Source organism: Alexandromys fortis, unplaced genomic scaffold, assembly GCF_014885135.2.
Source record: "Alexandromys fortis isolate MF-2015 unplaced genomic scaffold, M_Fortis_MF-2015_v1.1 scaffold_111, whole genome shotgun sequence".
Taxonomy (NCBI): domain Eukaryota; kingdom Metazoa; phylum Chordata; class Mammalia; order Rodentia; family Cricetidae; genus Alexandromys; species Alexandromys fortis.
Genome location: NW_026067996.1, coordinates 5,086,245 through 5,096,942, shown reverse-complemented (window position 1 = coordinate 5,096,942; position 10,698 = coordinate 5,086,245). Strand labels below are relative to the sequence as shown.

Here is a 10,698-nt window from a genome sequence, read left to right as displayed (position 1 = left end):
CTGTTTTCTTCAATGTCGACAGCGTTTCCAAACAAGGTCCCTTAGTAGGAGATGACAGAGACGTGCTGAGGCCTGCCACTTCTTACAGTACTTTCTGAAGACACTGAGGATAGAGTTTAGCCACAGCACACTCAAAATGGCGGCCAAGGTCCCACAATCGGTCAGGGGTCTCGTACACTTTCATCCACTGGTCGGCAATGTCGTCATACTGGTAAAGAGAATTTTTCCTGCTGGTTCTGAAGATGTGTTCTTCAACAGTCACTTGAGTAGCTCGGACAAACAGGTGGAGCTTATTCTGGAAAAGCACTAGCTTCAGGTATGGATTTATGGATTGATCACATGGAAAGTCCTTCTTACGAGTCCATTTATTTAGCTCGATATCATAGGCTTCTACAGTAAACACACGCTGATGATTTCCACAGGTTCCAGCTATGTAGTAGATCGAGTCCTTGTACACAGCTGCCAAGCCCTGGATTCTAGGCACAGTCATGGGGGTTAAAAACCCCCAGTAGTCTTTTTGAGGCTCATAGAAGAGGAAAAATTCCCCTAAAAAAAAAAAAAGAAAAGAAACAAGTATGTAAGTTTTGATAGTTGGTTGCAACTTTAATTACAACCTCTGAAGACTGAAGAGCTTATGTTTTCCAAGTATTTGCCTCCTGTAAAACATACACAGTAACAGTAATATTATAGTCAACCTGTATTGGTATGGATGCCCTGGGGAGAATAGGACAGGCAACATGCACATATACAACTTAACCATAAAAATCCATTACATTTGTGTATGCTATTTGCTTAGAAAAGCACACGGAATTCTTTAGTTTTGTACTTGTGGGTCACTGATGCGTTTACATGAATGTCGTTATAAAGCAAAGATGAATTTCAAAACAATTTATGGAATTCACATTGAGTCAGTTACTATTATAAACTGACAATAAGAGTGTAGTGAGTCAGACTGCCAATGAGAAAATGTCTGTAAGAATCTTGCTAATGATATAGCATTGCTCGTTTTTTGGAGATCAAGGTCTCCGGCCTGAGCTCAGGCCAGCCTTAAGATCATCCTACCTCACCCTTTAGAGAGCTGGGATTATAGGCATGTGCAATGCCCAGCTTAATGGGAACATTGTATAATGTCTTTGTAATAATATCGACTCTATGGGCAGATTAAACTTACACTTCAGCAGTTATGGGTAGAACAGGTTGAAATTTTTTTGTTTTTCAAAACAAGGTTTCTCTGTGAAGCTTTGGTGCCTCTCCTGGACCTTGCTCTGTAGTCCAGGCTGGCTTTGAAATCACAGAGATCCGCCTGTCTCTGCCTCCCAAGTGCTGGGATTAAAGGCCTGCACAGAGGCAGGGGCAGGTGGATTTTTGTGAGTTCAAGGCCAGCCTGGTCTACAAGAGCTAGTTCCAGGATAGGCTCCAAAGCTACAGAGGAACTCTATCTTGAAAAAAAAAAATTCAACTCTTCTTTAATAAACTAAAACCAAAGATAAGCAATTAAAAAGACTCGGGGCCTCAGAGTCCTCTTATATAAAATACAGCCTCTGGTTAAAAAATATTTATATTGATCACGGCAGCCTATTAAGTCACTGCTGTTTTGATACAGTATTTGCATTAATATACAGCCCACATATTCCATTGAGGAGCCTTCGAATTATCTCTATAAACTATTTTGCCAGTAATATACAAAGAAAGAGATAGAGGCGGGGAGCATACTCCATCACACTGGATATAACCATCTTGGATGAATTATACACACATTCTTATATTTTGCAAAGATAAGCCCAAATCATGCCACGTTTTCATTTAACTGAAGTACAGTAGCAGACAATATTACTCCTTAGTTAAGTTCTGCAGAACTGAATAGGCAACGTAAAGCAAACGTGTCTAGGCATCTCTCAAAAATTTTAAGTCAAAAGATAAGAGAAAAAAACATTTTTAAAAATGAAATAGGGCTTAAAAATAATCACATATCTTCATAAAAACCTACATTGTTCCTGTTTCATTCAATTATATGATTCAAGTAGTCATATAAGGAAATAATTTACATATAACCCATTAGGAAACACAGAAAATAAAGACTTTAGAGTCATCTATGCTGCATTCAAAATCCCAGCAACTAAAACATTTAAGAAAAGTGTATGGGGCTGGGGAGACAGCTCAGCAGGAAAAGTGCTCACAATACAAGCACGGGATCTAAGTTCAGATTCCCATGATCCACGAAGAAGCAGAGCATGGTGGTACACACATATAACCCCAGCAGTGAGGGAGCAGAGAAAGATTCGGGAGGGGCTTGATGGCAAGCCAGTTGAGATAACTGGTAAGCTCCAGTTTCAATAAAATTCTGTTTCAAAAGTGAGGTGAACAGCAATAGAGAAAGACACCCAATATTTATGTCTGGCCTTCAGGCCAAACGTAATATATACATAGCATTTTAAAATATATACATACCATAAAAAAAAGCCAAGAGCTACAAAACATAATTTTGAGCTTCATAACTATAAAAACCCTTTGTGGGGCTAAAAAGTGCCTCAGTGGCTAAGAGCACTAATTGCTCTATTAGAGGACTCAAGTTCGATTCTCAGCAGCACAACCATCTTAACTCATGTTCCAAGGTATCCCTCTTCTGGCCTCTGCACTCACTAAATAGTTATGTGGTATATAGTCATACATTCAGGCAAAATACCCATATAATAACCCCCCCCCCAAAAAAAAACCACAAAAGTTTTGTAGAGTTGGAAATAAAGCTTAATGTTTAAAAGCACTGGCTTCTACACCAGAGGACCTGGTTCAGTTTCTAGAACCCACATGTCAGTTTACAACTGCCTATAACTCCAGTTCCTGGGGATCTGACACCCTCTTCTGATCTGTGGACACTGCATGCACATGGTGCACTGATGTGGGATTCCCCTCTGTATGCTGCGATTACCATTAATGAATAAAGAAACTGCTTTGCACTTACAGGAGGGCAGAACTTAGCTAGCCAGGGAAGACAGAACTGAATGTCAGAAGCCATGGAGCCCTGCCGGAGACAGACGCCAGAACTTTAGCCGGTAAGCCACAAGACGTGGTGATACACAGATTAATGGAGATGGTTGAATTAATATGTAAGAGTTAGCCAATACGAAGATAGAGCAATTGGGCCAAGCAGTGATTTAAATAATATAGTTTCTGTGTGATTATTTCGGATCTGAGCTGCCGGGCAGCAGGGAAACAAGTGGCCTCCTTACAACAGTGAATGCAGGCAAAATGCACACATATATATAAAAAATAAATAAATCTTTTTAAAAAAATCCTTTGGTAAATGAATAGTGTAATTCCAATAAACTCACTAAGTTCCATAAGTAGTTGCTACATCTCTTGATTATTCAAAAACAAAAAAACCAGGTATAATAACCTTTTTATTAAGGCTTTTAAAAATGCTCTGAAATAGCAATAGCTGAACTATTACTTATGTTTTTTTAAAAAAAATGTATGATATCCGAACATAACACAAAACAGAGGACCATTTCAGTAACTTAAAAATATTTTAAATTTTTAAACTTTTTTACTTTCTCAGAAAGAATGTCCTAGCATAATTTATGGTTAGGAAACCCCATGTTGCCTGTCTTACTAAGTCTCCCCCTTCCTTGAAGAACCACTGTCACCTACCCTGTAAAACATAGATCTTTTCTTTGTGCTCCACAGCATTGTGAAACTCCATTGCAACGGGCATGGCACAGACAGTCATCCAACAGTTCTCTCTGCTATCATAGCACTCCACGGACTTGAGGGAGTTTCTTCCATCACCTTCATACACACGCCCTCCAATTGCATACATTTTACCACAGCAGTGCACGAGTTTGCAGCCTATTCTGGCTCGAAGCAAGGATGGCTTGGATAGCCATCTATTGGTGGAATGGTCATACATCCAAAAATCATTTTCTGCCTTATGATCGATGGAGACCTCACTGCTGCTGGGCCTGTACCCCCCTGCGATGTAAATGTCATTATCTGGTGATACAAGGATCCCAACTTCTCGTAGGTCATTTGGTGGTTTGCATAGTTTAAACACTCTTCCTGTGACTATATCTAGACAAGGCACTGTTTGCTTCTTTCCTGAGTGTTTGTGTGCAGCATCAAAACATATGATCATTTCAGAAGCAGTCATTCCAAGCCTCTGCGTACAGCCATTGGTGTTGGATAGCCCCTTTTCTCCATAGCTTTTGGTTATGGCCTGTGCAAACTGAGGTGGAATTTTCTCGATAAATGTATCTTCCATCAATGGAAAACGTATACATTTGGCAAAAATTTCCGGAAGGTGTACTTCTCTTTCATTCTGTTCATGTTCAAACCACCTTATAATGCTCTCATAAACGTGCTCTTCCCGGTCTACATTTAAATCATCACTGTCTAGTATGCTTATGAGTTGGTCTTTTGTCAGCTGCAGAAACTCTTGTTCTTTGGTGACACACAGAAACTTTTTACGGATGTATTCTTTTGATCTATCTCCAAGTTCCTGATGACCATAATGATCAGCAAAGATAAAGACTCCAATAGAATTCTGTGGTTCCAAATGACTAATCATATACTTAGCACATTGGTCTTGTATGGAAGGAATTTGGAAGATGCTAGCTGTAGTGAACAAAGCCTGAACATTGGCCTCTGTCAGAACAACTCTAGAGGTATAGGCATAATTCAATACTAAATCCATTGATTCAGCTTCAACACCGATGATTCGAACTTCTTTCTGAGTACTTTCCGTAAGGCCGCTAGTGAACATGGATCTAAGAAAAAAAAAGTGGTTAATATTTTATATGTACCACAAGTGAAAATTTTTAGAAGTATAAAGTTACACAGAGAAGCCCTTCTGAAGCAAAATGAATCCATTCCTCATGTACTGAAGAGGGATGAACTAGCACAAATACTTAGTTCTACTTAATCACAAAAGCTACGTTCTCAGGGTCATTCCATCTTGTGCCAAAGGAGTTTAAAAACATAGTCAAAAAATACGGTAGACTGGTGGACTGCTTCAAGCTGAAACCACCTGGGGAACTAAAGTTGATGGAAGAGCATGTGGCCTGCCTCTCTCTATGCAGCAAGAGACTGAGATTCTTTCAGGATGGTGGTCCTTTGAATACCAATAATGGGAAAAGAGCCAGAATCACCAGAGTAACTGGGTAATTGCGGCTGAAGTGAGCCTGAATACACAGACTCAAGTCACTCCTCCTTTCAAGTGCTCCTGTGGCTCCTCAACTCTCACACACTCCTAAGTAACATCAAGTGCTCCTGCGGCTCCTCTACTCCCCACATCCCTAAGTAACATCAAGTGCTCCTGAGGCTCCCCCACTCCCCACATCCCTGAGTAACATCAAGTGCTCCTGCGGCTCCTCAACCCCACATCCCTAAGCAACATCAAGTGCTCCTGCGGCTCCTCCACTCTCATACATCCCTAAGTAACACCCCTAGAATTTACTGCCCTAATCCAGATAGCCACTTACCCTGGCATTTCTTGACAAATGCATTGTTCTTTGTCTAACAGATATAAATGCTTCATGCTCCAATAATTTGGGTGGATTTTGCTTTCTTGTAAAAATCCCTCTGTGCAAGTAAAATTAATAAGACTCTTATAGGCATCTCTTGTTAATCCGATCTTGGGCTAACTGGGTTCCTAAGTCTCACCTGGGGAATGACATAAGACCTGGGAAAGGGAGGAGGCAGGATTCTGTTCTCACATGCTAACTATAGAAAAAGGAGAATATTGTTAAGAAACCACACTGTAAGTGACATATTTCAGATCTGATAATCCTTAGAACACCTATCCAAGCTTCAAGTCAAATTGCCTTACAGATAATGGACCTGAAATGATAATGTCCCAGACAAAGTTCAAGCTATCATCAGGATAGCAAAATTAGTCCCTAGCACACCAAGCCAGTCTAATAAAATCTTTGACGACCCAGTGAAAATTACAAGGGAACTTGTATGCACTAAGTCAATTTTCATCTCAGAAAGAGAAGAGCGTTCTTCAAAGGTATGTAGAATTCACCTATACCTATTCAAACTGGATTCCTTTTAAAGACCACTTTACTTATTCTTGGACACTTTGAAAACCTTTCCTTAAAATAGATATACTTCATTTTAAAGTTCAAGTTCCTGTATTTTACCTATTTATATCTATACAAAAAATTATGATAGGGTTAATACAATGCCTTCCTCTTAACATTCAACACATTGCTGATTCTACAGAAGTTATTTTTAATTTCCCCAACTTATACCCTCAGGACTAAGCTTCTAAGGTGGGTGCAGTGGTGTATGACTCCAGCTTGTGGAGGCTGTCACGAGAGGACGGCCATGAATTTACAGTAGCCTGAGCACAGCAAACTTGAGAACAGCCTGGCCAAGCTGTAATATGTTGCTTTAGTCAAGACACTTTGGTTTTTATTTCTTTTTTAACTGAGTATATTTATAAAACCGTCTTTCCCCAAACAGTTAGCAGATAAAACAAATGGACTCTTAAGTATGACTTGTTTGTAAACATCATTTCCTTTCTGTAAGGTTTCATCTTAAAGAACCGTTCGCTGTCATTGTTTTGAGAGAAGGTCTTTTTACACAGCCCTGGTTGTCTGGAACTCACTATATAGACTAGACTGGTCTTGAACTCATGATGATCCTTCTGCCTCTGACTCCCCAATCGCTGGAATTAAAGATATGCACTACCACAACCCCCATTCTAGGAAACTCTTAAATATCAAAACTCTTCCAAAAGACCTATGAGAAAAGATATGTACACTTTTATTCTTTCTGAAGAGCATCTGGGGTGCTGAATAGAATGTGAAGAAATCAGTGTCATACTGGGGATAAAAGTAACGGAAACCTTGACACTTGGAACTTGTTTTGTTACACTGTGAAAAGTATCCTAAGTGGGAAAATGGGCAAACACCTTTGAAACCCTCATCAAATACTTGGGGATTTCAGTTTTTTAAAGATTTTATGCTTTTTATTTATGTGTATATATATGGAGGACTGACCAGCTGTGAGTGCAGATGTTTGCAGAGTTTACAAGATGGCATTGAGTCCCCCTGGAACTGAAGCTACAGGTGATGGTAAGTAGCTTGATATGAGTGTTGCTAACTAAATTTGGGTCCTCTGCAAGAGCAGTTAGTGCTATTAACCACTGAGTTCTCTCTCCAGCCCTCAACGTGTGAGATTTTAATATATAGTATGAGAAACCTGGAGGGTAAAAGGGCTCAACTTGGTATCCAAACTACTTATCTTTTTATTTCAATAACGTAATTTTTCAGTTTAATATTACCATTGGCTTTGATAACTAGAGACCAACTGCTCCTATTTTGGAGCTGATTTTCAGTTCAGGTGCTAATCCATTCACTTATATAGCTACCACATAAAAAGAAAAGTCCAGCCCCTCATTGGGTAGAAAGGGAGAGTATCCATCACCTATCCCTTTATCGTGGGAGCCACTCCTGCATTCAACCGGCTAGGCTAACACACACGAATGGCCTGATACCTTCACAAGCTCCCAAAAGGTTCTTCATGTACTCTTGAGTACACTGAGAGTCCTCCCTCGCACAAAATCCAAGGAGCAAAATGTTTTCTTAATCATTAATTATGAAACCGCTGCGTCAGAAAGCACAGGTCACATTTCCAGCTGCTCTAATTCTTTCCCCCGCAATGCAAGCCTTAAAGTCTATTAAGTGTGATTCCTGAGAGTCCCATACCAGGAGAGCCAGGAAACTTGTATGCAGAATTTAGTATTTAGGTTTTTCTAGCAGCATTTTTTTTTTTTTTTTGGTGAATGAATGCTCCGAAATATTTCCAAGCATCTTTTTTTAACTTCTTAGAAACTAAAATCTATTGTAACCATACTTTTTCTGTATAGGCATTCAAATCTAATTTTAATTATATATGACGTTCATATGGTATTATCTAGAAAATAAAGTTTCAATGAGAAAATTTTTACTTTGGAGCTCCAGTTTATTTTACTATTCAAAGATAATAGCTTTTTTAAAACAGAAACTTTAATGAAGACCCATTTCACCCATTTTTGTTCAAGTGTATAACACAATAAGAAATCTAGTTTTAAAATAAAACCTAGCTCTGCAACGTGATTAACATAGATCGCACTCACTGAATCTTTTTTCATATATAAATGGAATATGTATTGTCTCTGTTTCATGTTTTCTTCTTTCTGGCTTACTATCCTGTGATAATTAATAGTTAGTAGTTCAATGATCTACCCAAGACAAGTGGTTTTAAGTAACAGATTCAAGTAATTATATTCAAGCCAGCATTCTGAGAAAGAGGAACAAGAGCTAATGAATGCAACATTACAGTAGGACGTGCCCTACAAGCTCCTCCCAAGAGAAAGCAAGAGCGTGGCTAACAATATGAACCACTTCTGAGTACCAAAAGGCTTTTAGAAGAAAATACTTGAAACATTATGTCCAGATAGAAAATTACCGTTTCCAATCACCTGCTCTTTGTTTTCAGACCAAAGTTTAAAATGTTCACTTTTCAACATTTTATGATAAAAATAGAAAATGAAAACAGCAATACCTTTGGGAATCTTGGAAACTAAAACATAAATAAACTATTTATTCCACTACATTTTACAAAACTCCATGGCATTAAAACATTCTACTAAGTCCTAATTTATTTGTAAAGGAACAGGTTCCTATGGTTTAAACTCTAAAAAAAAAAAAAAAAAAAAATTTACTAATTTTTTTTTTTTTTTTTTGGTTTTTCGAGACAGGGTTTCTCTGTCCTGGAACTAGCTCTTGTAGACCAGGCTGGTCTCGAACTCACAGAGATCTGCCTGCCTCTGCCTCCCGAGTGCTGGGATTAAAGGCGTGCGCCACCACCGCCCGGCGATTTAAATTTTTTTGTTTTATTTTTTTTGTTTTTGTTTTGTTTTGTTTGTTTTTTTTTTTTTTTTTTGAAAAGGCAGGCAAAAAGGCAGGCAGTGGTGGTGCACGCCTTTAATCCCTGCACTCGGGAGACAGAAGCAGGTGAGTTTGAGGCCAGCCTGGTCTACAAGAGCTAGTTCCAGGACAGGCTCCAAAGATACACAGAAAAACCCTGTCTCAAAAAACAAAACACAACAAACAAAAACACAATAAAATTAAAAAAATAAATTTTAAAAAATAAATTACAGGTCATTCGCTAATAAAACTTCCAATGACTGAAACATTATCTATGCTGCCCAATATAGCAGCCACCAGCCACATGTGTGCATCTGACTCGTATTAGTTAGTGCAGCTGAGTTACTGAATGTTTTAAATTTAAGGCATCATAATGTTCACGTGTGGTGGCGTCTTCCATATTGGGGAACACCTCACACAGAAGTCCACTAACTTAAAACCCAACCCTCTGAACTCTAAAATCCCACAGTTCAAAACAAGGGCACATTAATAAGGCAAGGCCTGTTACTTGTTCTCAGAAAACAAACGCACAGCTTGCCTTTGTTTGTTTGTTCCCAACTCAATATCAGAACCAAGTGTGCAATACTGGCGATGAAGGATAGGATAGCAATACAAGTTTCTACCGTCGTCATACCTGAAGTAGGGGCTGATTGCAGCAAGAACGTTTCTATGACAGGAAAATGTTTTCCCGTGATCCACTTCCACTACAATGTCTGTCAACTGTCCTTCATCGTACATTGTTTTGAGTTGCTTAAGAATACTGCAAGCATGGAAGGGGTCCATGGCTTCGTTGGTTGTGTCTGAAGATGGAATCCCATTCGTTGTTGGGGAAGACTTACTTAAATCTAGGAGGAGAGAAATCGTACAGCCACAAGAAGTTCGAAGCCAGTTACGGCATCGTGGGTTTTCTCCCCCCACCCTAGGCACAAGCCCGCCGGCGTAGGCTCTAGGAGCCGAGAGCCCAGCGAGGGGCGAACAAGTTCCCAGGCCGGCGCGTACCTCGGGAGCCCGGCGAGCCCGGACCGCCGCGCTCGCGGAGGGAGGTGTGAGGCGAGCCACCCGAACCGGCGGCGGTGCGCGGGGACTCGGCTCGGGGACCAGCGCGGAGCGAGAGCCACCCGAGGACAGCGCGACAGAGGGTGAACGCCAGGGCGCCCCTCAACCGCCTCGCGGGCGGCCGGTACCCAGACGCCCCGTCTCCGCGGGCGCGCCACCCACCGCCCTCCTCCCCATTCATCTTCGCCCCCGCGCCAGCCGCCTCTCCATCCTCCCCTCCCGCCTTACGGTCGCCTCCTCGGGTCGGAGCACGCACCGCGCTCCTGGTTTCCACCTCCGGTACCTTGGAGGCAGGACCATGCAACCCACCTGCCGACGCGGCCATTTCTCCAAGGGGCCCCGGCTCCGGTTATTTAAAGAGGAAATGTCATTGCGCTTCGCTCGCTCCCGGGTTCCGGCTCGCCTAAGCCTCGCCTAGCCAATGGGGGCGGCTGACCAGGCCGGCTCCTCCCCGAGTCTCGAAATGCATGGCGCCGATTGGTCAACATTCGTATACTTGCGCATCGGGAAATGTAGTTTTAGGGCACTCGTTTCCGCGTGCTCCTTGTCGGGCACGAGGGTCCAAGCCGGCCGTTCCTATTGGCTAGCTGGGCGGAGGAGGAGCTCCCCTAGCCCGCCACCTTATGCCTGTGAGATGCGCAGCGCCCGCCGGGAAATGTAGTCCTCTGGTTGAGGAGCGCTGTCACTCTGAGGCGTGAGGTAAGAAAAGGTTTTTTTTTGTTGTTGT

At 41.3% G+C, this 10,698-nt stretch overlaps 1 protein-coding gene across 2 annotated transcripts; it reads right to left on the bottom strand.

Annotated features, from left to right (window-relative positions):
• Positions 1 to 6: 6 nt before the first annotated feature.
• Kbtbd8 (kelch repeat and BTB domain containing 8) lies at positions 7 to 10,389 on the bottom strand. Of its 2 annotated transcripts, XM_050160272.1 has the most exons (4): positions 10,281 to 10,389; positions 9,550 to 9,760; positions 3,649 to 4,763; positions 7 to 546 (listed from the first exon to the last, which is right to left on the bottom strand). In XM_050160272.1, exons 1-4 carry the CDS (start codon positions 10,294 to 10,296, stop codon positions 83 to 85), a joined length of 1,806 nt encoding a protein of 601 aa, XP_050016229.1. In that variant the 5' UTR covers positions 10,297 to 10,389; the 3' UTR covers positions 7 to 82. The 2 variants fall into 2 exon arrangements, with proteins under 2 accessions (XP_050016229.1, XP_050016230.1); XM_050160273.1 differs by lacking the exon at positions 9,550 to 9,760 and having other exon boundaries at positions 10,281 to 10,314.
• Positions 10,390 to 10,698: the final 309 nt, after the last annotated feature.

What these genes read in the sequence shown, in the direction of transcription:
- Kbtbd8 (XM_050160272.1), bottom strand. An exon ending in GCAATCAGCCCCTACTTCAG is followed by an intron (nt 4,764 to 9,549) that starts GTATGACGACGG and finishes TTTTTTTCTTAG; the next exon opens with ATCCATGTTCACTAGCGGCC. An exon ending in AAAGATCTATGTTTTACAGG is followed by an intron (nt 547 to 3,648) that starts GTAGGTGACAGT and finishes TTTTTTTTTTAG; the next exon opens with GGGAATTTTTCCTCTTCTAT.